General features: G+C 39.9%; 1 protein-coding gene across 1 annotated transcript in view; it reads right to left on the bottom strand.

Moving 5' to 3' along the window:
- Positions 1-24939, bottom strand: part of TMTC4 (transmembrane O-mannosyltransferase targeting cadherins 4) — a 54135-nt gene extending 29196 nt beyond the window's left edge. Inside the window, exons 1-6 of the mRNA XM_084201419.1 lie at positions 24864-24939; positions 22402-22617; positions 17720-17835; positions 15526-15742; positions 11432-11519; positions 553-650 (exon numbers count right to left, since the gene is read on the bottom strand). Of these exons, the coding sequence (XP_084057545.1) occupies positions 553-650; positions 11432-11519; positions 15526-15742; positions 17720-17835; positions 22402-22563 (681 nt within the window). The 5' untranslated portion in view covers positions 22564-22617; positions 24864-24939. The remainder of the gene's footprint in view (positions 1-552; positions 651-11431; positions 11520-15525; positions 15743-17719; positions 17836-22401; positions 22618-24863) is intronic.
- Positions 24940-27755: the final 2816 nt, after the last annotated feature.

Genomic DNA, 27755 nt, shown 5'->3' with positions numbered 1-27755 from the left:
CATGAACAATAACTACATCTGTTTCCACAGAGATCGTTAAATAAGGGACAAAAGGAAGAGATGCAGTACTAGAAGTGCTAATTAAGCCATACTATAATTATAATTAGGGCCAGAAACAATGGCCCTAATTGTAATTACACTGTTCACAAAAGCAAGGGAATGGAGCTTTTAAAAATGCTCTCCTCCAGTTATACCTTTGTTCATGAGCCTTGAACTTCTCTTCAAGAGAAGTTTGTAGTCCTGCTATCTCAAGAATTTAATTCAAAAACAAGGGCAACAAAAGTGATACTAATGCTGTAAAATCTTTAAGCTTTGCAAAAATATATGCAACTTGCTTACAAAAGTTAAAGTGAAAAACTCTAAACAGATTGGCAGTGATACAGTTAAGACAGATCTATGAGAATACTGCTTTTTATCAACATTAATTAGTTTTCTGAACAGAATATAAAGGAATGCATGTCATTAGCTGTGGAAGAGATTAATTTCTGTAGACTTTGCAACTATACCTGACAGATGCTGAGGTGAAAATTCAGTTAATAAGAGAATTCTTACCAGTATTGTAATTCCTTGTTCTTTGCACAGCATGGCTATTGCACCTAGGACAACACTCACCAGCACCCAGAATACAGAAAATGTATGTCCTTCCTTATCTGTTAAAATAAAGAATGCCATAGCTTTAGGCATTTTATACATTTAAAGGTAAATTAAAATAAGAATTTAAAAAATAAACAGCATTTAGTATCGCAGTCTTTTCTACCAGTCAAGATCTGGACACACAGACTCAAAAAGCATAGGGCACCTCCTGCAATATGCTGGCCTTTGTCCCTTTATTGCAGTCATTTTCTGTTCTTGGAGACATTAGAAATGTTCCTATTTGCTCGATGTTCTAGCCAGATTAATTAGAATGGCAGAAGCTTCACATAATTTTCACAATTTGTCATCTGCAAAGGTTAATTCCCAATATTTAGACACATTCATCATCCTTAGCTAGAGCTGTGTTACTGGACACTCTCTTCCAAGTTACCATAAGAACAAGAAATTCCTTATAATAGTTACTCATGAAGTGTCACACTCACAAACTGTTTTAACAAAGGCACAATGAGCTGCTTCTCCAGAGCTGCTGCATTTAGCAAGTGCCTCATGCCATTTTATTATCACTGCAATAGAATGCCGTGGAGCTCAAAAATGTCAGCAGCTGAGCAGAAGCAGTTAGTCCTTGCACTTAGGAAGCAGTTTTACAGCAGGGTGAGGAATTCTGGGGTTAAAAGATCAAGAGCCACTACAGCTTCTAGTCAAATAAAAGGCCTTTAAAGACTGTACCATGTAGCTGATTTTGGGTACTACAAGCAGGCATATCTGAGATGAATATAACAATCAACCCTACTTCAGCCACGGTGCTATCACACACAGAATACACAGGTACTTCACATAAAAAACATATCTGTCACAACCTCTACTCCATGGGTGCAAGCAACAGAGGAAAGCACTCTGCTCATTCAGAGGCAGTTTCTTGATTCAAGTAACAGGGGCTCTACAGGCATCACAAGAATCAATCTTTGACTTGGCATGTGCAAAAACAAAGTTGAACTCTGCATTCATTGACTGAATCCCTTTCTTACTTTCCTTGATCCCTAGAGCAGTTTTCTCTGCTGCTAATGCAGGTTCGACCCTCGGTGCTTAAAGAGAGCTGCAATAACAGTCTGTGGAAAGGGTGAATGGCAAGATTAAGATGTTTCACCAGAAGTAGAAACCTACACCTGAGCTAGTACACTAGGCTTCCTTTATAACTGTACATGAGAAGAGGACACCTTTAGGGATTAAGTTACCCAATTAAATGCAGCTGAACACCCTTCAGAGATGTAACTCTGCACTGAGGATATGGGAAAGCAGTAAACCTCAGCCTCAAATGTTGTTGGGGTCAGATGCAAATCATAACCATAGGTGTGAAAAGGATCTGCTGACATTGGCCTCCTCTTTCACTTTGAGCCAGGACACTTCTTTCCTAACAGAGCTCCAAACTTTTAATACAAATATGTCAAAGAAAAGGTTTCGAGGTTACTTCTAACCTAAAAAAACCCCTTTCTTACCTAAGACTTCTAAAGCTTCAACAGAGTGACTACTAAGATGTTTGAGATTCATCATTGCAATACATAGAGGGCATTTGATCCTTCTCTCTCCACTCCAAATTATGTCTTCAGAGGTGAGGTAAAACTTAACATTAGAGGTGCAAATGTTATAAAGATAAAAGAAAGTCTTCTTTTAGGAAAGAAGTCATACACATCTGAATAATGCCAAAAAAAAAAAAGGCAAGAAAAAACAAAATACATAATGACTAAAGAGACATTGCAAGTAGAAAAATTAAAATGCAATGGGAAACTCCAGCCCACATAAATTATACAGAAGAACAGCTGAGGGTTGTAACTCATGGAGGAAAGAGCTTCAACATTCCTTCTATGAGTACTGCTAAGACAGAAAGAATTCAGTCTAAATGCATCCCTTCAAGAGCTTTTCAGACTTTGCAGTACAAGACTGTTCAGCCAGTTCTTGAAAACCAGTTTTGGTTGGTTTTTTGTTCATTTGTTTGTTTTGGCCTTTTTGCTGTTGTTTTGGGGTTTTTTAAAATGTAGAAATCAACTAGCACAGAGAATGCAAGGCTAGAAGACAAAGTAATTGACTGTGCTCACAAAATGACCGTCAATCATCCTTAGTAAATGTAAAAAAGAAAATAGTGAAGACAGACAATGGACTTTTACTGTGTTTATGGAAGTAGACTTTCTCCCATTGAGAGGTTTCTTCCCAGAATCAAATTCTAGTGGGAAGGAGTCAGGACAACTAAGCACTTCTCAGAGAAGCAGTATTCAGTACACAAATACAAATTATCTTAACACAAAAGCTAGTAGGAAATATATATAGTAAGAGACCAGCTGGCAATTCAGAAATGCTTTGATGATTCAAAATATAAGAGTAATAGTAAAAAGGGAACTAGGTCGAATCATCAAGGACAAATGTAAAAGCAGCACATTCATACAGAAAATCTAACACAGAAAGGTCACATTGCAAAATGAGAAAAGGTAATGTATATAAAGAACAAATCCCCACAATTCCACAGATATATTAGTAAGAAGAGTAGTGAGGAAGGAGTCATTCCAATATTCATAGAGAAATAAAATGGACAATGCCAAGAAAACAGAAGTGTTCTGTGCCTTTTCCCTTCATTTTTTTCTCAAAAAGGTCAGTTGCAATCAGATGGCAAGTACAGCATCAGCAGAAAGGCAGGAAGAACAAAAGCAAAAATAGTGAACTACAGGACAGAATTCAGAGAGAAGATAATCTGTTTTAAATTATGATTGGTTACAGTCATTCAACAGGTCCTATACAACCCAGAGTAACCTCAACTGTTACCTCAGAAATCATGAAAAATACATGAGAATCCAGGAATCTCAAGTAAAATAAAACAATGCCTACTTATCTACTTTTGAACAAAAATACAAAAGGATGGACTACAGATACAAAACTAAGCTGACTGGTCAAAATTACAAAAAATCACTACACCTAGACAAAATATTTTCTAGGTGACACTCTAAAACATAAAAGAATAGGATTAACTGTTTGCCAAATATTTTAGTCATTTTTATACAAGTATAACTTTTGACTTGGACAGGAAAAAAAAGTCTTCCTGATACAAGGAAATCTGTAAACATCCTATACCTTGACTTTGCAAAGGCACAAGAATAACACTGGAAGCAGTGTGAAACATGACACAAAAAAATAAGGGCTGCATGAAGTTGTTATAGAATGGATATAAATAACAGCTGGAAAACTACAGTAAGATACCAGCTTGCTGTGAAAAAAAGTAAAGATAACATTCAGTACTGGATTCTTCCTTTGTCCTCACTCCATTTGGATGTTGGAATAAGACATATGCTTATTAAGACCAGAAGTGCTGCCAGGCTGCAATGGCCAGGAAGCATACAAAGGAGAAGTCAGAATTCCATTGACAAACTGGAAAAAACACAGAATAGTTTGGTTTCAAAGGGATCTTATGGGTCATCTGATTCCAAACCCCTGCCATGGGCAGGGACACCTTCCACTAGACCAGGTTGCTCAGAGTGCCATCCAATCTGGCCTGGAGAAATGGTCTAGCCAAATAAAAGAAAACTGAAGTCATTCAACAGGAACACGCTCAAAGTTGTGCACAAACAAGTTTGTCTTTGTGTGAACATCCCAAGTCTCAGATGCAAGAAATATCTCAGCTTGCCCAGCAAAGTCAAGCTAAGCATGGACTTGCAAAGATGATAAAAACACTCAGCAAAAGAGAAATAATGAAGGTCCTAAATACTGAGCATCAAAGACCTGGACTTCAATAAGGCCTTTGACACAGCCTCCCATAAGATCCTCACAGAGAAGATGGGTGTGCAGACAGTGAGGTGGACTGAAAGCTATCTGAATGGCTTGTCCAGAGGGGGGTGAGCAGTGGCACAAATCAAAGGCCAGTGTACTGAGGGGTCAATACTGGGTCCAGTCCTATTCAACACCTTCATTAATGACTTGGATGATGGGGCAGAGGGCACCTTCAGCACGTTTGTTGAGGACACCAAGCTGGGAGGAGTGGCTGATACACCAGAGGGTTGTGCTGCCATCCAGAAGGACCTTGTCAGGCTGGAGAAATGGTCTGGCAGGAATCTCATACGGTTTAATGAGGGGAACTGCAAAATCCTGCAGTAAAGCCTCCTGGACAATTGGCTCTAGGTGACCCTGCGTGGGCAAGTCAGGTCAGGTGACCTCAAGACCTCTCCAACTTCAAACACTCTGTGGTTCTGTAAACAAGATCTCCTGAAAAGCAAAATCTCTGTTCGTTTGTTTTCTTTTGCAGGCTCAAAAACCCAACAGTTTTACAGAGAATTGTAATATTATCAAAATTCATCAGTGATTAAACTTCAAAGAGAAAGAAGTTTAATTAAGAAACATTTTATTTCATGCTTTTTCCTGGGTCAATATGCCAATACCCCTTCATCCCCACCACCCCGTGTCTGAACTGCAGAAATCTCAGTAAACTTGGCTGCAAAATAGATACAAAAGACCACCATTCAGCAATGCCTTCAATTTTATCTTTTTTTTTTTAACAGTGAGTTAAAATGTAAAGCACTGCAGAAGTGCTTATTATGAGGTACACACATGGCAACAGAAGTAATCAGTCTAACAAAGCATATTCCCCTAATATGGCGCTGCTTCCCACCAGAAAAATCTTGTGTCAGAAAACGAAACTGATCTCTCATTGGCACCTGGGCCTGGTTGAAACTGGTACACCATATTGTGAGTGGGCATTTTGCCACTCTAACAGATGGACAAAACTGTTAGCATGCCAAAGAAATAGAGTACTTGCTTATTTTTCTTTTAAGCTGGAAAAAAAATATAGTGTTTCTACACAAACCCAAAAAGCGTTGCTCAGATGGTCCCTCTTTAGGAGTACATGAAGTCTGAAAGTTGAGGGGATTCAATAAAATACCTTTGTAAACCATAAACAAGCCATGAGAGCTCCTCCATTTAGACTGCTAGACTTGAGTATAAGCATTTCTAGGACAAGGATGCATACATTAAGTGTTTTACAGTGTAGAATTGACTGATCCTAAATTTACGAGCAACACATTGACTGTGGACTTAAATACTAATTATATTTCAAGAGACCTTATTTTCTAGTGTCCTAAATCCACAGGCCAATGAAAACAAACTCCTTAGAAGTGAAGCATATGAAGAAAATGCTACATGTAAACTACCAAGCTTAGTTTTATTGTAAAGCCAAACTAACAATACCCAAAGCAATTATATCAATTTAGACACTTAGGCATTCAGCATTTCCTTCTTCCAACCCAGCTGAGCAACTTAAGAGACAGCCAGGTGACAGCTCGGAGCAGTTTATGGAGTCACCATCTTCAGGGGAAACACAGCAACTGATTCTGTAAAAGCATCTACTCCTCTGAAGGTTGAAGCAAAGTAAGTTATTTTGAGCTCCTGCAGGAAGTTTTAATTTTTAAATGAAATGGATCACAAGCATTCATATATTCCATTAATGTGCCTTGTCTGTGGGGATGATGTCTTAGAACTAAACTGCTACAAATATTCTTCTAATCAAGCTCTAAGAGTTCCCTGCTCATGAATTGCTAAGGAAAGGGGGAAGAATGATCTAGTCTTAAAAGATCGCATAAGAATCCACTGTTAGAATTAAATTAAGCCCAAGAACTCCTTGTGTACCTCCACATGTACATACTACTGCAGTTCAGCTTAGTGTTTCACTTAATAATGATACTATAGTAGGAAATGTCATTCCTAAACATAACCAGCCATCTCAAAGTCATTACCTAGAGGCCACACTGAAGGAAGCATCTATCCCCTGAACTACAACATCTTGGAGAAGTGAAAGGTAGCATTAATTCTACCAGAAAAAAGGTCATTGTGTTTCCTCAGCCAACTAAAATCCTAAAATTGTTAGGTTCGTCACTTACAACTGTTCCCTCCCAATGTGTTCAAATATGAACAGTAGGGCACACAGTTGAAAAAACAGGGCTCACAGGTTTAACAATAGTAAATACCTCTTGACCAACTGCACTATAGCTAACAAATTCCCCATATCTTAGCAATGATCTCTTTCACACAGGAGACTTAAATGTTTCCAATCTGTAGGAAAACTTCCATAATATAAACCTCCAATATTCACAAAACTCATCACTACTTTGCATGCTTTAATAAATTAGCAATGAACTAGTAGATGATTGATTGACATCTACACAGAACAAAACAAAACAGAAACACACAATCAGAACAAAGTAATTTTTAGATGTCACAGCACATGAGCAAAGAGCTGATCCCATATTTAATATCTGCACCAATATTATTCACATGGACCAAGTCATGAACTCCTCATTTTACCCCATTCAGAGATTGCCAATGCAGGTGGCAAATACATGCAACTGGATCACTGTCAAAACTGCAGACAAAGGAAGGCAAAAAATGAACACTACAGCAGTTTTAAATTGCCTTATGAATTCCCAGAGAAGCTGCATTAAAATTCAACAAAGTTAATAACCCACAATTCCCTTCAGAACATACCTAAACAGTTGTCAGCTCTTGCTGTCTCCAAAGCCTATGCAGTGGATTTGTCCCCACAGTTGTGTTTAAAACAGCAGGACAGAATGAGAACAACAGATTAGTTCCTTGCAATTATAAATGTTATCCTTTCAAAGATGCTAACTTCAAAAATGGTATACTGGGAAAAAGTAACAGAACTGTAGAACTTCAGAAAGACATAATTATAGCCCACATAATTAAATGCCTATACTTAAAAAAAAAAATAAAAAAAAATCTTCAGATTCTGGCTAAAAGAAAGTGTCTACCCAAAAAATCCACTGAAACCACAAATAAATCAGATAAACAAGCTGCAGTATATCTTGAGATTTACAAAAACCATTCTTTCCTTTGGAAGTTTTCCAGCCTGACACTGATATTTTTCTGATCTCCTGACTGTTTTCACTATTACATATACTTTCACCATAGCACTTCCAAATCCTCCTCAGACATTTCATGAGTTCCTACTCCCACGCAGAAAAAAAAATTATAAATCTTTATATTCATTTTTTTGAGTGAAAAGAAGCACTAACCAGTCTCCCACATACAATTTTGACCCCTTTTCTTTCAAGAATGACAATTCCTTAACTGTGTCTAAACTATTGAAACATATACATATTTTTTCAATTGAGTCATACACAAATTTCACATTGCCTTGCTGAAAGAATTGTCAGGTTCTCTATTAAAAACTTGGATAATCTGTCTGCTAAAAGCATTGGGATGCTGCTGGTAGCCAAATAATATATGTTACTGACCCAACCATATCAGAAGCATCACATCAGGCTTTTCAATGTTTGCTTTACTCAGATGCTCACTTAAAGTTCATGAAACAAAAACAAACTGGCATAAAAGATGTTTTGGTAACCATATTCAAAAGACAAAACAAATGCAGTCTACAAATCTTGATGGTCTTAAGAGTTGTACCCTCTTTTAAGTGCTCCAAAAGAGTCAACTACAATGTGTCTATTCATAACAATTAAACAACAAAAAAGAAATCAACCTTTGATAATTCTTCTCCCAATCTTTGTAAAAATTTGGTGAGCTAAGATCTATACAAATGTGACAGCCAAATCCAGGAACAAAGACACACACAGCTGACCTACAGTTTAGGGCCATGCTTGCCTTTAATACACAAAAAGCCCAGCAGGACAAAAGGAAAAGGGATGTTGGTACAATCCACTTTTGTGTAGGATCACCATAAAGCATCTCTATTTGATTAGGAACATAAACCTGATACCTGAGGGGTTTTTTGGCTGTTTTGCTAAATGTTTGGTTGTTTTGCAAAAAAACCCTGAGGGGTTTTTGGTTGTTTTCTCCCTCTCTTTCTCACAAACAAAGTCTATTTCACAAAGATAAATTACCTTCTTGGCCTGACCTAGAAAATGATGTAATAACAGCTCTTAACCTGATCTAGAATGAGCAACATGCATTGGCAATATCACAGACATTCTGGATTTGACACCAGAAGGACAACATTCTAAAAGAAGAAAAAGTACTTTTTCTCTGCTGCTTAGGACACATTGTCTAAGTCTGTTTTTTAAATTATATGTGCATATTTTTAAAATGCATGTTCTTATATTCACAGTGAGACTAGCTTCCATTTGGGATTCACTCCCTCAATCTATACAGAATCAAACTCAGCTACAGTCAGATAAAAGTTCTTTACTCCTTATTTAATGTATCATTTGAAAGCGCCTAGAAGAACTGTTCACAAAAGAAGAAAATTCGTACCAAGGGTAAAAACTTTTTATTTTCTTTGCAAACCCACTGAAGAGTCATATTCTACCACAGCCACTTCCACGTATTTGGTTACCTTTTCCTAAAACCTTTCATACAAAGAAGCACAGGAACAGCTCAGTTTGGAAGGGGCCTCCAGAGATCACCAGGTCCAATCTTTGCAGGAAAGGGAGCTTAGACAAGATCACCTAAAAGCCTCTCCAAATGCATCTTGAAAACCTCCAGTCAAGGGGACTCTGCCCCATCTCTGGGGACGCTGTTGCAGTGATTGACTGTTCTTGCTGTACAAAAATTCTTCCTTACATCAGGGTGAAACTTTTCCCAGTGCAACTGCACCCACTGCCCCTTGTCTTTGTCATGTAGCTGCTGGTGAAAAGAGAGCCTCCCTTCTCTTTGTAGCTGCCCTTTCCAACACAGACACGGCCCTTTCCTACACAAGCACTCATGTTCAAACAGCTGCAGGTTGGACAAACCTTCCCCCTCCACAAAGGAAAAAAAATAAATATAATAAGGGCAGCAAATAAAACTGCTTTTGGTCTTTGGTGGAGTTCACCTAGAGGACAGATGGACACAATGGTGAGCAGGACTGTTGTCTGGGGGGACTGTGATGAGCTGGAGGAATGGGTCTCACGAAAATCAAACAGAACAACATGCAACAATTAAGGCCTGGGCAGCAGCTCTGCAGAAGAAGGTCTGAAATGCCTGGGTGAAAAGCTCCTGGCCAATGAGTCACTAGTGTGCCTTTGCAGCAATCAAGGTGAAAGACTCAAGTACATATCTTGGACACAAATTCTTGTGTACAGAGGAAGTCTAAACGTTTGCAAGAAGTTGCTGAGGGAAAAGCAGGTAGTGAAGGTGACAGTAAACACTGGAAACTGACCTGAAAGACAATGCTGGCAGACTGTATTTTTCCTTGGCAAAATCGCTTAAAAGACATCTGCTCCCCTGTTATCATGTAATGCCCAATAAAAATCAGTAAGGGCTGCTTAGTATCTTGTCTTTGCAACATTTTTCCTTCTTCTGTAGCAATGACATAAATTTCAGTCCAAGAATATTATTACATTAACACTGATTTCTAAAAGCTATTAAAAACTGGCCTTCACAAGTTGAAGAATATCCTTAACCAGAATATGCATCCTTAATCGTTCCCAAGATGTTCTCTATAGCAAAATAATTAGAGGGTCCTATATTATTGTCTCCAGTGGTCATCCTAGGAATTTGGCTCTTGAGTTTTTCAAGTAAAGATTATTACCCCTGCCATAAAAGCCTACCTGTGTACCAGAGACATTGGAAAACGGATAAGGCAGTATTTTGATTGGTCTATCTTAATCTACCACTAACAGAAGAAACATCATAAGCACAATCATATCCAATAAAACAGGTGAGAAAAGAATAAGCAAACAAGCAAGAACCCAAGGCCAATATTCATCAAGAAATCATTAGCTCAGTTGAAAGAAATTAATCCTACTCAAAGGGAAGAAAAATATATCCAAAGTAAACAGGAATCATCCTAAGTAGCATCCGAAATGGCAAGATAAACTTATTATATCAGCAATAGAAATATGTACAGTAGCTCCAAAGAACCTAAAGTGAACCAGCAGGAGCTGTTCACAGCATCTCACAGCTCACTGTGGACCAAGTCACTCCCCTCAGCCCACACTGAGGTCTCTGTGATGCCAGAACTATGCTGTTAAGCCAGATCACAAAGTCAGCTGAGGTGCCCCTAAATACCCTGCCAGCTCTGGTTAATCATTACAGGCCCTGCCTATGGAACCACAGACAAGCTCTTCTCAACACAGCTCCTTGTGGCTTCACCAAATGAGTCCCACATTTTGTGTTGCAGAGCACATTCAGATACCAGACTCCATGTCCTGCAGAGCTCTCCACAGTCATGAACTCCTGCTTTCTTGCCTGCTTATTTAACAGAGCCCCCAAGATAATTTCTGCACAACTGTATTTGAACTGCCAACCTGCATTCAGATCAAACAATACCAGAGATCTGAGAGCTTACTTGAAAACACATCTACCAAGGAAATGCTCATGTTAAACACAGCTGTCTTACAAAAACTGTGAGTAACACTATATTCAGCATTATATGCCAGCAGTTGCATATTGCAGGAATCCAGAAGGCTTAGTCATAGGAATAATTCTTTGCAATTCATTAAAAATACAAATAATGTTCTAAAAAGCTGACTCCCATCTTAGACATCCCAATATAATGGCATAAAGAGTAGTAAAATATTTAAGCATATACATTTTTAAGTTTGATTTATTTCTAAAATACTTATTAAAATACTTCATAAAACTTCTAAAACAGTAAAACATTTAGCAAATAAGCCTATCATAAAGTGGACTTTGTCTAAATTAAATTAAGTGTTTAACAAAAATTATGGACAGCAACCTTTTCAGAATATCTATCAATAAATAGCTGATAAAGCAGGTTTTAAAAAAAATATATACTTTGTGAGAATAAACAAATTAATCTGACGTGCTAAATTTTGCTATACTTTACTGAAATGTACAAATGCTGAAAATATACACAATAGGAAATTTAAGGGGCAAACAGAAGGCTTACTTTCTTTAAATGCTTTACAGTAGCCAAGGAATGACAACAAGAAGAACAGGGCACACAGTAGGTCTGCTCTGCCAACAATCCCAGCAACCTTTAAAAGAAAAGAAATAGTTTCAAATGATCAGATTTTTATTCTAAGAAAACCTGCAGCAAAGGAACACATACAAAGTGAAATACATAATAATAATACATAATAGAATATAACTCTACCACTTTTTTTCTTTAACTGGGTGTAGTGGATTAGTTATATCCAGTTTTTTTAGATGCATCCTATTTTTTATTGGGTATTGCTTAGTATCAACTACATACTTGATACTAAGTATAAAGTATGTATGAAAATTTTAGTTTATGGAATTTTTTTTTAAGAAATGAAGGAGGATTTCACTGCATAAAATTTAGACTCTACACAATTCTATCTGTTTTTTGGATCAAACTGCATTTCAGCAGAATACTTAGAAAATACCAAACTATAAATCAGTTTGGGTTGGAAGCAACTTTAAATATCATCTCCTTCCATCCCCTCTGCCTTTCACTAGACCAGGTTTCTCAGAGCTCCATCCAACCTGGCCATGAACACTTCCAGGGATGGGGCATCTACAACTTTTCTGGGCAGCCTGTGCCAGTGCCTCACCACCCTCACATTGAAGAATTTTCTCCTAATATCTAATCTAAATCTACTTTCTTTCAATTGAAGCCACTACATGGCTTGGAAGCCAAACCTCCTGAACCACAATTGGCAGCTCTGCTGAAACACAAATCAAAACTGTTCACTTTCAGAAGACAAGCCAGCTTTCAAATTGCAATCTGAACACTCAGAATGGACAAATACCTTCCAGCTTGCAGATTCAGGGGAAAAAAAAAAATCCCCTCTGGCAATCTTTTGTGCTGTATTAACTGACTGCATTAGAGCTACCTCCAACTGCACCTTGAAACAGAAGTTGTACTAAGGCAAAAGAAAATGAGAAGCACATCCTGGCACCTCTGTACTCGAAATCTGTGACAACCTATTTAAATCAAGTGAAATCTCAGGGCTATCTGTAAGCTTTGGTTCAAGCCCCTAAACTGTATTTGCAATAACTTGTTGAGACAGAACTGGACACTTTTGGATCTTCAATTCTCAATTACACAAGTGCCAGGATAACACCACAAATTTCATTGTGAAAATCCTGACATGGAGCTGGCAGGGGATTGTATAAGCCCTGATGTTGGAACCTCACTAGAACATATACATCCAGAGCAAAGATCATGGAAGTACCCCTTATTTTTCAGTCTAGCTCTGCTTCCTGCTGTGCTGAGTTCCATGTTTTCAGGAGATGTACAGAAGCAGGGCAGAACAGCTACAGGTTTTCTTTTTAAATTCATTTTTTGTGATCATATTTCAGGGACAAAAGCAGACACTTCAGTTCTGCTATACCAGTTGTCCCATTTTGTGTGTGGAACACACAAAAAGAGGAAAGTAAAAAGGAAATGGGCATTTTTTGTGTCAGGGAAACATGATGGAGCAACTATTTCCAAATAACATCAGAGAAAGAGAAGTGTAGAGGCGTAAGAGTATGACTGATTCCACTGCAGAGACTCTCTCCCACTTTTACCCTCAGCTTTACTTAAGCACTGTGAAAGTGGAAACTGTTGGACTCCTAAATTCAGCACAGAAGAACTTCTTGATGTATCTACAACTGTGCACCTAACTTCTCTGCTGCTCCTTCTTCTATCATACAAAGGAATTATGAGAATTAACTCAATAGCTGTGGAGTGCTTTGAAAGGTGAAAATAATGAAGTGTCATTCTGCTTCAGGAGCTGCTCTTCCTAATGAGATAAAAGTTAAGGTGAGCTGACACAATTTCGAAAATAAATGTCCACTTGATACAGCAAAGAGATTAAGGGGCTAATAATGCACATGGCCTCGGATGATTCCAACAGCAAAATGTTACCTAAAATGCAAGGTAAGGCATATACATTCTGGAAAGGAAGCAAAGAAAAAAACAAACCAGTTTTAAATTAGTATCAGATATATTCTTATGTCCATGATTCATTTAGTCTTTCATCAATGAAGTGTTACAAAGAATAGGCCTTTTTTGGAGTAGAGAACTATAGCACAACAGTATTTACTTGTAGGTAGAAAAATTATAGTGTTTTCCTTACATAGGTACTGAAAGCATTACACCTTTCAATATGTTTTACATGACAGTTTGTTTCGCTGTATAAACCAAAAACCCAAAGCAGCAAACAGACGGATTCTTCACAATTTTATGTCAAAATATGTCATCTCATTTCAAAGCCAGGATGTCGGATACGTAAAACTCACAGGTTTAAAATCATAAGGAATGCTTTTTAAGAGATGCTGCCAGACACACACTCATTCTAGAACTGTAGCAGTACAAATGACTTCTTCACTGGAGCAAGATTTATTATTCACCATGTAAGTGATTAGAGCCTTTTGTTCATTCCTGAATTTTAGAAGAGGCCTGATATATAAGCGTGCCACTTTTTCTCCCTCTTCTTCCACTGTTTGCCTGAAACATTTGCAAGTCTTCACATATGCAAGGAGACCACATCACTTGTAATTTATTTGACAGGACAAAGGGCTCATTAATATTCTCATGCTGATTTAAATACATTTTTAGAGTCAAATGGAATGCAGAATAAATTTATGGATATTGATAAAAGGGTCAATAGTAGGTCTACTACAAAGTTAAGACTCAAGTGAGATTTCTCTTTACATGTCAGAACATCAAAAGCACTGAAGACTTGTTTTACTTTACTCTGACACCTAAAACTGGTTTTGCAGAACAAATGTGAGGGGCCCTTCTGACACAGTGCACTCTCACAAAGAAGTTATTGTGCAGACGAGTGAGCACCAGAGAATGATTGTCAAGCTGTTTTAGCCACACTGCCAGAAAAGGTGGCAGATTACTAATGCATAACTTTTGCACCATCTCTAGGTCTTCAATACATGCAAGGTCTCCAGTCAGCTGAGAGCACAGCTTTCAGTAACTTTTTCCCCACCAATTGTGTGCAGAGCAAATGCAAGAAGCCAAAACCATGGCATATTGTGAATAAGTGAAAAATCATATTCACGTATGTAGAATGTGCACTGTAGGATTCACTGTTCATTGCTAGGACAAAATCAAAATCTTTCTTTACATTTTTTTCTGTACTTTTTCCTGTACTTTTAGTACTTTTTCTGTATCTCACACCTTCCAAATTCTAACAAAACCCCCAAAATGTTTCCCTTATTGTGATAATTTTATATTTGATTTATTCATGATCACAAGTTCAAGAGATCAGTGACAACATTCAGCAAGCCCACTAGCATAAGGCCATAAGATTTCCTCAACTACAAGCACAAAACTGCTTTTTAAGAACACCATCTTTGCTTCACAGAATTCCTACACAAAGACTTAGTGTTTTGGTCAGATATTTTAACTGATTGCTATACATGTGCCATGCTTCTATTCTGCATCTTTACATCTTTGCTTTTGCCTGCACTATTAAAATTACTGTCAAATTTGTGTTCCCCATGTACATAATTACAGACTGCAATTAAAAATAAACCTCTTTAATCTTCTCCTTCATATTAAAAATATAAACCCAGTTTGATCTCTCATGAAACAGGATGATTTCCAGCCCTTTAATCACTTTCATGGCTCTTCTGAGCACTCTCCAATTTTTCCAGTGTTGACCTTGTAGCATGGATGCAAACCTGAATGCAGTATTCTACTAGTCACATGCAAGGTTCATAAAGTGCCCCATCTCCAATTTAAAACCTCTTTGCTTTTTTTACCAATGCAAATGGAAATGAACAGTAATTAGAGAAATCCAGGAGGCAGGGAAATTCTGTAGCATAGAGCTATCCTCCTTGAGTTATTGTACTTGAATGATTTGTGTTCCTTAATAAGGTCTGGCTCGGTGGAATTACAAGCCTTGGATGTACTAACCATAATATTTGATTGTTCTATTAAGACATGTGCCAAGAGAAGTGTTAAGAATATATAAAAGCAATCTGTAGAGTATAAGGCTACGCCAGAATTAATTAGTCAAGATGGTCAAGAACTTCTAAAATAAAAATCTCTGGAGATAGTTATTCAATACTTACACACTCGGTGTGCACTGGATGCACAGCAAAGAGCAAAGCAGCAAGAAGAGAGGACTTTGGAGCCAGGTTTAGCCGTCTTCCTTTATTGCTGAATTGCAATCCACCCAATAATATGGAGAACACATCAACCATCAACACTGAGATAGTACAATGCAGTATTATGTTGATGACGTGGAAACCAACTGGGTAGAAGCCTCCAGCAAAAAGGTAATTGATTCTATATAGAAACAAAGATATTAAGGGTAGGAATTACAACAGTGGTTAGAAAAATACAAATAGAAAAACTAAAACAACCGGTAGCAGACATAGTTGCACACAAAAATAAAGCTGACGTCTCAGTACAGGTGGAGTTTAGCCACCACAAGAAGATAGAACAATATCCCAGTCTTTAGGTCAAGTATTCTTTGGGAATATCATATGGATACAGTATCTATCCTCGCCAAACACATAGTTTAGTACCATTATTTTAATCTTATAGTTACTTAGAACTGGCTTTTGGTCAACAAGGTAACTTCAGTGTTGCAACCCAGGAGTATCCCGGGGATAAATAACACAGCCCACAGAGGGAAACCTCTGGGCTTAAGAGCAGCCAACTTGATGAAATTTTGTTAATTAAATCCACACAGTGAGGAAACTAATATGCACTGGGACTATGATTTCCACTGACATACTCTCAGAAAGAGGTCCTAACATGTGGGTACCATCAGTATCCACCCAGAAAACAGTCAGCACATCTTGGTAACTGATTTGTGAGACTGGTTAGAGAGATGTTTCATACAAATATTAGAATCAGAAGGAAGTGTAAGTGAAAATTCAGTCTAAATCCCTATTAAAGACAGGAACTCTGCAGTAAATTGGAGGCTGAGAAGAAAAAGGAGAAACATTGTGCTATTATCCATATGCTTTTATCAGTAGGTAAGATACACAGAAATTTACTTAGAACAGGGGATTTTACGTAGTTCTTTTGGTCAATGTGCATCTGGCATAAATGAAACCTATTTAAAAACTTTACCTATTATAAATATGATGCACATAAAGGTTGGAGCTTAGGGAAATTAAGGAAACCTATTTCTTTCTTTGAAAATAGCATTTTATGGACCATCTCTACAGGCTCATCTATATTTTCAGATATAGTAATGATTGTATCCCAGTTCACTCTTTAAACAAACCAGAATGTTATTAGAGATGGAATATACCACAGAGAAAAGAAAAAAAAAAAAAAAAAAAAAGGAAAGGATGTTCTCTAGGACTCTGACACATCCTATTCAGTTGGTTATTTTTCTTGATGAAAATGTGAAGAAAGCCCAATAGACAGTGAAACCCACCCTGATACATACTTAAAATACTGACACTACCCTAAAGGGTCAAAGCTTTTGCTTGAATATGAGGATTAAGAGTGGGAACACTTCTTCTGCACTTACTTAGTCCATGGCTTGGAGTGGGCAGAACAAGCACCAAGTCCCCACTGACACCATTGAGTCACAAGGGGAAAATAAAGAAATTAAGACTGAGTCCTCAAATATTCTCTGCATTACGGTGCCAGATTTCTACATGGTCTACTGTTTGCTCAAATCTTTGTGCAAAAAACATGAGCTAAGCATCTACAAAAGTAATCCTCTTAAACCATTAGTTATTTGACAAAACCAGCAAGTTATATATAGGCAGACATTTCACTAGATTCTCAGACACTCGAGTTAGAATATTGGAGTGAAGAGGTGGGAAGACTATACAGTGTGCTGATAGAAAAAGGCCACAGTACCGTGATGCTATTTATAAAATAAAGAATTTGACAGGTCAGCAGGCAAGCAGAGAACAAAAACTACAATAGCAATGGAAGTGGCAGCATGCCTAAGTGAAGGGAACATACACCTCCTAGTTCCTTGATGATCTGACATACTAAACCACATCACTCCTAGTACTTAGTACTAGGTATAGAAGACCATTAAGACAAAATCTCTGAAAAGTAGATATAAATACATAATGTCAAAATAATGAATATTTTGGGAAAGAAACCATTGGAAAGTCAAAATTCAATTTTAGATTAAGCTAGTGAACTCAAAAATTGTATTCTGGAAAGGTATCCAACTACCATCCAGCTACTTTGTTCTTGCCTTTCTTGTTGCCTCCCCCCTAAATTCAATTAAGTCAATAGGTTAAAAAATATTCAGACCTCAAGCAAAAATACAAGTCTCACCTGAAAGTTAGGACAGTTAGCGGTCGATATGACTTATGACTGGTATTGCTGCTGAGTTTGCTACCCCAAAAGTCATGATACCACAGGTCACCAAGTGGGGTTTCTGCCCTGAGGTCCTAAAAGAAAACAAATTATCAGATCCTTAAAATTTTTCCTTTGTTCAAAGCAGCTAAAATACAAACAAATTCTAACTAATACAAGCTCACACTAAGATGGACATAGCAGGAGTTTTGTTGGCTCACTACTGACATCTGACCCACAGTACCTAAGTTTGCAATGAAGGTCAAATCTTGAATGCCTGTATTGTAAAGCCCATGATCCTGGATTCTGTAAGTAGGTGTAACTACATGAAATTTAGAGCTACATTTGCATCAGTTTATTATCTGGTCAGTAGCTGAGATATGAAACACATAAACCTCCTTACCTCATAATTTTGTAAAAAGCCTTTGATTTTAGGTGTAGGTTATCTTGCAAAGAAGGCCAACTACAAACTGCTGCAAAATAGCCATTCTTTACCAATGCAGCAGCATAACTACTAATGAAAGCATTAAATCACGGGGACTAAAGGTAGGAAACAACAATTAGTTCTTTTTGGAGCCTTGCTTTGCACAGGACTATTCAAATAGTTGAGGTTGTTTTAACAGTTAATACAGGAAATCAAAAATCAAGATCTCTATATACTGCTCCTAAAGATTAAAAGACAGAAAGGTAATGAATTATTTTAATTTGAAGTGCAAAAGGGGTCTACAAAAAAACCACTGCAAAGAAAAAGCCTTGCTTGTGTGCTCTTCCCTTTTATCTCAAAGCCATGCTGATAAAGAAAAATCCAAATAATATAGGCTATTAAATGGGATGCATACACTTGGAGGAAAAATAAGGATCTTGCTAGCATCTGCCTCCGTTTTCTATGAGGACAAGCTTGGAAGTTCAAACTATCACATACTTGCCCTTCTTCTGCTTCCCTAGTGCAATTAAATACCAATTTATGCTACAGCAAGGTATATTCAGGTTAAAGACACTTGAGACAGAACCTAAGAACAAAACTGTACTAGCCAGTACTACTCCTGCAACCAACAAGGGGAAAACTCTACCCCCACCATCTGTCTTGAAATTATTTGAGACCAATGAACCAAAGGAGGTGAACAAGACACCCCAAACACAAATAAGTAGACAAACAGGCTTGCTAACCCCATGAAAGGTCTTACAAACCCTGGTGCCCTTGTCTTATTATTCCTACAACTCCATCTACTTACAAGATTCCCACATTGCAATTCCCTTGGTTTCATTAATCCCAGTTCCTCACCAATGCTGCTTCCACCTCACTTGCTTCTGTAGTATCCTGAGCACTCCTGTGGTCTCCAGTACCTTCCATCTCACCCTTAGTCCATGCCTTATTTTTGGCTTGCACGTACTCCCAAATTACAGCCAAAATGCTGGACCCTGATGACTGGCTGCTGATAAACTAAACTCAAAATAACTAATGTTTTCTTGCTTCTTCAACAAGAATATTTTTAACATATTCTGACATCCATCAAAAAATATAAATTCATCCATCCAAAATATAAGCTCATCTATCCAAAAATATAAATTAAAAAAAAAATCCAAGAAGAGATTTCTTTCTATCATTTGATCAAATTTGGCCAGTATTAGTCAAATGAAAGGAAGCATTCTCTAATAGGATACTAATCAATACACAGAAAAGAGAGCAGGGCAAAACTGCAGTCTGAAAGAACCTAGACTGCAGCAGTCAATTAAGGCACTCACAGGGAAATTCTTAAGAAATCAAGACTCACAGGGGATCCTACTTGGGCTAAAGAATTACCAAGGTGAAAAATTTCTTCACGCTCTCACAGATGTTTCTGCTGCCAAGTAATAGCTAGAAATTTCTTTCTTCTCCCAGGACCGCAATTGTAGCCTTAGGCATCTAAATTCCTATTCCATTCCTTATTGGTATGCACAAACCCTAAAGGTCATAATTTGACTCTCAGGGCAGGACCACACTCAACCAGCAGCTCACTGAATCGATACAGCCAGCTCTTCTGGGGCGAGCTGGGACAGGGATGCACACCAACATCTACGGAAGTCTTTGTGCTCTGCAGGGGACAGTTGCCAGAGAGTGGTGTGGCCCTCAAGACTGTTTTTTCAACCAGCAGCACTGCTCCTTATGTACATAAGGTCTGTGAAAGGCATACTTTTATAAATGTTAGTACTGGAAAAGAAAAGTATGTCTTCCATGTCACAGATGGTCTTCAATGACTTGAGATGGGAGATGTACAAGGCTTGATTTCCCATTCTGCTATAATCAGCCTTCTTTTGTCTTCCATCGGAAGAAGGCAGGAAAAGCTGAATGCATGGAATTACTTAGTGATTAGATTACACTTCCATATGACCTAAAAATCTTCAATCACGTATCTTGCCCTTGTATGCAAGTTCTGTGAGTAAGTTTCTCACATCAATTTTCCTACTTAGTGAACTTACCCTAAAATAGGAATGGTTTTCTTCAAGAGACACAGCTGTTTAAAAGCTACATGTGATTTTCTCTTTAAAAACCAAAAGTAGCTATCAAATAATCTCTAAATATTTGATTAGCAGCAGCTTACAGAGAGCAGAGATCAAGATTTGAAGAAAGGTCAGTTTTTCTATATAAAGGCTTATGGAAATGACATAATGTGTCTGAAGCTCTGCTTAATCCAGCTGTTTGTCTTGCCAAGCTAGTAAATAAATAAAGACAAAAGCCACTGCTGTGTACCAGTTAAAATGCTGCTTAAAATGATAAGAAAGCATCTGGAAAACAGCCTTTAACTCCAATAAAATGTAATAATGGAGTGTTCCATGATACGATAGGGATGGGGTGAATTAAATGTGTATCTTTTGCTAAAAAACAATAAAAGAAATTAAAGATTAGGATAATGGCAGCTAGCAAATTAAGAGAGAGGGCACTTTGTGGTACCCAAGAAAATACTACAGTAGCAATGCTCAGTAAATCTATAAAACTACTTCAACTGCTGTCTTTCCTATTAAATAGGAATAAAATATGCTGTGCTTTGTTTAATACACTGTGCCATTTCTAGATAATCTCCCTCCCCATTAAACTGGTAAACTCATTGTCTCTGCATTTTTCTTGTGGATTTTGAATTTCCATATATCCACATGACCCCTGTGTTATAATGATATTGTCCCAAAATCCTCATTTAATTTCTGGGGAATAATAGAGAATTTTGATGCGAGAAGTAGAAACAGCCTCCCAGTTTTTCAAACATACAGACTACATATGAATTAATTTATTTAAGCAGTTGGTTCAATTTCTCAGCATTGCCAACAGCTAGAATCTTGGTGCAAATTACTGGGTTGCATAGATAAATTGAAATATTTTTAGAGTAAAGACTGAAAGAAAAAGAGAGAGATTACAAGCGTGGAAATTGCACATTACTAAAACAACCTGTTTTGTTTCAACATCAGTCTTTTGTTCATTCTTTCTGGAAATGAAAATATTATAAACAGGTCCCAAATAAAACTTCGCAGAATGAAACATTACCAGGAGCTGTGCATTCTAAAATACAATTCTACTTTAAAAAAAAACCAAAACAACAATGCTGTAGGTTCTTAATTTGTCCACAGTATTCTCTTGAAAGCTTTGAGATTTATTTCCACGTTGACAGATGTATTTTCCCCCCATACATCTATAACTGAAGGTATGATGACTTACACACACATAATACAAGTTTGTCTCAGGAAAGAGTAATTCTGCATGATTCTAAAAGGCACATTGTGATAAGTTGCCTCTATATCTTGTGCAAGAAAAAAAAAAAAGTGAATTGTGTTCTTCCAGCAGTATGAGTCTCCAGAATATCCTCTTTGTAACTCCATGGCTTCAGGAAGACAGAACCAACAGATGAATGTGATTATTTTTATCCTGTGCTTTTTTTTCTAAATGCTTAACAAGTACCTTCCAGAGCAGCATAAAAGCTGTAACACCAATACCCATGCATGGGCATGGGCTCACTCACTGCTACATGCGATCCTGTGAAGTGTCTCAGCAATTGAAGACACTCCACTGCTCAAAGTCAAAAGAATCTCAGTTAGAGGTTTGTTTGAATCACATGTTAACTTCTTTGCATTTCAAGGTCTGTTCATCGCATGTATGGTCAGCTTTAAAATGGAACACAAGAATACTCCACCTCTCTCTCAAAAAGGTACTGTTGTCACAGGAACTTTAATGGGGGAAGGAGGGAAAAGGGAGCTTTGCTTGCTCCTGTAACATGTTTGTGGTATAAACTGCACCTGAAAACCCCCTGCACCCTACAAGATACCTTAATGATGCCTTATGTACCTGCAACCAGACTAAGTTTATTCACTGGTTTGATTCTGAAGTTCTGTGAAGATAATGAACAAAATCTCCTATTAACATCCATGGGTATCAGAAAAGTACACTCTCACTGACATAGGAATGAGCATAAAATTAGACCTACTGGCAGTCTTGATGTACAGGAATCCTTAAATCAGGCTTAATTCGACAATACCACCCAATAAAACAAAATGGAAAAATGAAGTTAAAAAAAAAAAAAAAAGTAATACCCAAAGGAAGCTCTTTACTAGGCTGAAACTTTTGGGCAACTGTTGCATTATTTCTTTTCCCATGACAATTTATGTCAAAGAGTGTAAGGAAAAGAAGAGAGACAAACCTTATTATTGATGATGGCTTCAGAATCATCAAAGACAAAATCTCCATCATAGCTGTTAGCAAAACAGAGGAAGGAAATTAACGCCACAACCATTTTAGCCCAGTATGATGGAAGGAAGAACCACGATACGTCATGGTCCAGATTAGGTTCCATTTGTGCCATTCTGTGAAATGCTGGTTCCAAGCAGGGAGCTTCAGCATTATGTTGGTTGAAATTCTGGAAGAAACACATACAAGTGCATGGTTACAGCTCTAATTCACAAAAAAAGAATTTGAAAGGAAAGCTGTCTTGGGAGAGGAGATTAAGTTTCATATAACCTTACATATTTTTTTTTTTCTCAGTGCCTCCCACAGTTACTGGAACACACATAAACATAATTTTGTACTTCAAATGAGGAATTAAAGGCAGAATTTATCATGGTTGGAGCACAGAGGTAAATACAAGAAATTCTTAGATGCTAAGGTTAAACTTTGGCACAAGCAAATTCTAAAACCTAGAGCAAATCACTGTTTTTCTGTTTCTTACTGTTCTTTTCAAGCAATACAAACAGATGCATCAGAGGGACTGTGAAACATTTAAAAAGCTCTGCAGAAAATGATAAACATTATAATTTCCTTCCACGTTTGAAAAGCAAACACTGTCAATTGCCAAAAGACCTAAACTCCCTTCAGCTAATCAGATTAAGGGTCTAATACATTCCCCCATGCAAGGAATTCATACAAACATCACAGATAGAGATATGGAGGTATCAGTTAATGGACTAGGCCCTAAATCTCAACAATTCAAGCAATGACACAGCAAGACCCATAGAACTGAGACGGGACTGGTGTTCAAGAGATCACTCAGCACACATCAAGTGCAGTTGAAGTTCCAGCGCTGTGAGGACTCATGAGGTTGTTGAGGCAGATGAAAAGAGCCTGCAATCCAAGCACACTGAGTGATACATCAGTGTGGAGGTACTAAGGCTGGAGGTTTGCACCCATGAGCCACCTTTACTTGGATGGGTCCCTCTGGATGCTCCAGAGCCAGCCTTCTGACTTCTACTCTGCCTCCGCCTCTCGGAGGCTCAGACACTACTGTGAGTGGTGCTGGTATAAACGGCAAGCAAAGGAAGCTATGAATGGAAAACTGTAGTAAAAGCCAGGCAGAATATGGATATTTTATTTTGTAAGCCCAAAGAATGATAAGCATGTATAGTAGCCTATCTTAAGTTTCTTATTTATTTGCTTATTAAATCAACTGTTGCACTCCTGAAAATATTACGTTTAATACCTTCATACAGAAAAATAGATAATCTAGAACAACAGCTCTAGTGCACCCCTGCAAACATTGCATTTAATGCCTTTGCACGGTGTAGGAAAAGAGCTCCAAGCATCTGGCTTCTGGAGCAGAGCTGGCCATTAGAGCTGCTGCAGCAATTGCTTTGCTTTTTGCAGTACCTCATTCATCCCGGTCCCCGCATATTCCCAGCTCCTGTCCTGCAAAAGGACAGGCAGTATACCCTGCCACACCGGTGCCCCTCCTCGCTTTGGAGACCATATGGCGCGGCTCCCAAATTCAGATAAAACCAGTAACCTGGAGCTGTACAACCTGAGAGGCTGGAGCTCCCCGGCTGAGCAAAGCAGCTGCTTTAAGAGCAAAACCTTTTCCCGGAGTAGTTCACCCTTGTGCTCGTAGTTTGACGGAAACAAAGGGAGAAAGCGTGGCTGTTTACGGAGGGAAGTGCACGGCGTCGCTCCCGACAGCACGGATACAGCATCGACACGCACCACGCAATTAAAATATGTAATCTACTCAAAATTTATTTCGCCCTGAAAGTTTCTCCCATTATGCTTGCTCTATTTATCCGGCGCACAGCTACCGCCAGCCCTCTTCCCCGCGGTCCAGGAGGCCGGTCCGTGGGGGTTCCCTTCCCCGGGCAGCGCGGCGCGGGCACCCACGAGGGACCGCCACCTCCCCGGAGCGGCGCACACGCCACTGCCCGGCGGCCGGGGACAGGGAAGGCGCCTCCCCGCCGCCCTCCCCAGGGAAAGGCGAGCCCGAGCCCACCCGGAGAGCACCCGCCGCACACCGCAGGCACCCCGGCGGCGGGGCGGGCACGGTGCCTCCCGCCGAAGAGCGCCGCCGCCGCGGGGTGGCTCGCACCCAGGGTGGCGCTGGCCGTGCCCGGAGCCCCGCAAACTTGGGGGCTTCCCGAGCACCCGGCGGGCGGTCCCGGGGAAGGAGCCCGCCCGGGAAGGCAGCGGCAGCTTCGGGGTAAGGGTCGAGGCTGGGGGCAGGCGAGCCCCGCCGGGAGTTTGGCGGTGGCCCAGCCCCGCTCGCCGCTCCCCTTTTGTCCCGGCGGCGACGGCTCCGCCTGAGGAGGTGGCCCGTCCCGTCCGGCCCTCAACCCCCCCCTCCCCGGCCGGCCCCTCCAGCGGACGGGGCACTGGCGAGACCCCCGTTCCCCCGCGCGGCGTTACCTGCGAGGACACGGAGCCCGCGCGGCATCTCCCACCCGGGAGAGAAACTCTCCCGCCCGGCGAGCCCCGAGCCGGAGCGGCCGGCGGGGGAGGGGCCGCGGCGGCTGCGCCTCCGGGAACATCCCCTCAACCCATTGGCCGCCGCCCCGCCCCGCCCCCCAAAGCCCCGCCCCCTAGGGCAGCCCCGTCTGCCCATTGGCTGCGCCCGCGCTGACGCGAGGTGGGCGGGGCCAGGCGGGCGGAGCCGGGCGCTCACTCGCGGTGGGCGCGGGGCCGGTGCGGGTCGCTCCCCCTTCATCCCGAACTCCGCGCCCCGAGCACAGGCGGGGCCGGGCGCGCTCCTGGCAGCCCCCGCCGTCGTCTGCGCCGCGGTCCCTGTGCGCGCCCGTCCGCTCTGCCCCGGCCGTGGTCGTAGTCCCGCGCATCTGGCTGGCCGCGGGGTGGGGGGCGGCTCGGCTGAAGCCGGGGAGAGCGGGGGCCGCCCGGCACGGGGGCGGGAGAACCGCGAGCACCGCGCCCCCCACTCCTCTCGCAAAGGCGAGGTTCCTGCGGCGGCGGGCGTGCGCGGAGTGAGAATCCCCCCGGGAAGAGGACACAGAGGCGGTGGGGCGGTGGCGGAGATGGGTGTCGGGGTCTCGCCGCCTGGGACGGGTAGCGGGGTGAGCTGGCAGGGCGTTCCAGCCTTTCTGTAAGAGGCTCTCGTCCTACTGGGGTTGTCGTGGATGCTCTCCGCAGGACAGATACTGTAAGGAGAAGACTGCCGTTCATTCGTACGTTTAAACATCACCGCGATTTCCTTCTAAGAAAGTGTAATTAAGCATTGAACTGGTAGCGCCAAATGTTCGTAGAAGCTTCTCTAAAAAAAACCCATTAAAACCTTAATATGCTGAAATTGGATGAGAACTCCTGGCTCTGTGCCAGGGAGTGACATACAATTTGGAGTGGGATTTTTAAGATGTTTGCATTATCAAGCGTCAAATTAACAAGGTTATTTCATGTCTCCTTTGAGGCTTTAACTCTCGAGTGGAAGCGCTGCTTTGGGAGGGCTTTGGTGCTTGCCACCCATGACTGCCTGCTGACACCTGCTTTGGAACATCTGCTCTGCAACACGGGCAGCTCAGCTGCGTGTGAGGCAGCAGCTGAGCCAGCACAATTGCCGGGCTCGTATATTATTCAGCTGTATATGTGGAGCTCCTGCTTTTAAGATGGACGTCTGTAACTTGTGCCTGTTAAACAGCTACCCCAAAGTGTCTGAGGTGCTTCTCGGCGGTGGAGCGGTGCAAAGCCGGCGACCTGCTGGCATCAAGCGCGCAAAGCTCTGTGAACTGATGGCAGGCTTCTGGTCCCTGTGGTACAAGAGCTGAAATAGACACGCAAAGACCTGCGAACCACTAAATTGAGCCTTGTACTTTAAAATGATCTTGTCTGTTCTGACTTTGTCCCTGACTTAGTGATCTAAATGGGCACAATGAGGAAGCTTTGTGTTTTGTAATTTGCCATTGTGAAATGGTAAAAGTGAAAGATGTCTTTATGGCTTTTGGGTCATTTTGCCTTATAAATACAAGGTAAACCGTGAGATAATCAACAAAAGCGTATTTTCTAGGTTTTTGCTTCTACAATCCAAAGCATTGAGATTTATATCACTTCCTAAAAATAGCTGATTTACTATATTATTTCATGATTGGGAAGCGCTGGCTCATGTTTCCTGAAATTTCCTCACTGTTTCAACTTACACCTCCCAAATTACCACACGTGCATATTATCAAGTCAAATTCTTGTCAACAAGTATTAATTTCAACAATATTCCTGAGATTATAATGTGTATAGAATTTTTAATTAGTGTTTGTTAATGGAAGGGCCCTTCCTCAGAAGTGAGGGGCCCAATTTAGAAAGAAATTCCTTAGTTAGAAAAGGCAGTATATCATGTATTCAGTCTTATCTTCTATAACTGCTAATGAAGCAAATGAAATTTCTGTTCATGCTTAAGTTTGCCCATATGTAAGAATTTATTTTAATTTAAGCATATGTAAATATATGTAAGGTTCTGTGAATCAAGGTTGAGATTTGCTTCACCAGACTCACTGTGACAATTGCCAGACTTGTACTATTTGACTCACTTTCACATTTCTGTGGTTTGTTCTGTAGCTAGTTTGACTGTATCACATTTGCTGATGTATTTATTTTTACTAATGGCCCATTCAAATCACATACTCTTCTTAGTGGCTCCTTGCTCACTTTTCTTGGACGTCTGCATGTCCTTGATCTGTGCTTTATAACTGGAATTTCATTTGTTTAGTGTGTCTGCTGGTATCATCAGTTCTGGTCAAATATATATATTTCCAGACAGCCAGATGCACAGATGGTATAAATCACCTCATCACCACTTATGTCAATACAATAATAGTGATTAACATTTCTGCATGAACTAGTTAACACAGGCAGAAGGCTCTGCTTCCCATTATTTTCCATTTAGAAATAACCATTTTTTTCCTTAGGGCTTTATTATTTTGCTTTTTATAATATGGCAGCTTTTATGATGACCTTCTGTTCTGCTTTAATTAACATGAAGAACTGCAGAGCAAATACCTGTTCTGGAGAGTTCCCTAGTTCCCTCAAAATCTGATTTAAATCAGCTACAGTTGCATAATTTATCTTCAGTCTGCTTCTTTGGAGGGTTATTATAGCATTTCAATTTGAAGCAGTTCCTAAATACAACAATTTTTTTTCTTTTTTTTTTTTTTTTTTTGATCTGCAGTTTCTGGGAGGGTTGTGTGTATGAAGTATCTCCTCGCTCTATAGTTTTCTCAGCATGCTAAATTGATCTGTCTAAGTGGCTATTGCATCCTTATTTTTAGCAGCCTGCCATTGCAGATTTGCACAAAGGCCAGCCTT

Source organism: Fringilla coelebs (assembly GCF_963513975.1).
Source record: "Fringilla coelebs genome assembly, chromosome: 2".
Lineage (NCBI taxonomy): Eukaryota > Metazoa > Chordata > Aves > Passeriformes > Fringillidae > Fringilla > Fringilla coelebs.
Note: the sequence above shows the minus strand (reverse complement) of the source record. Positions and strands in the feature narration are given on the sequence as shown.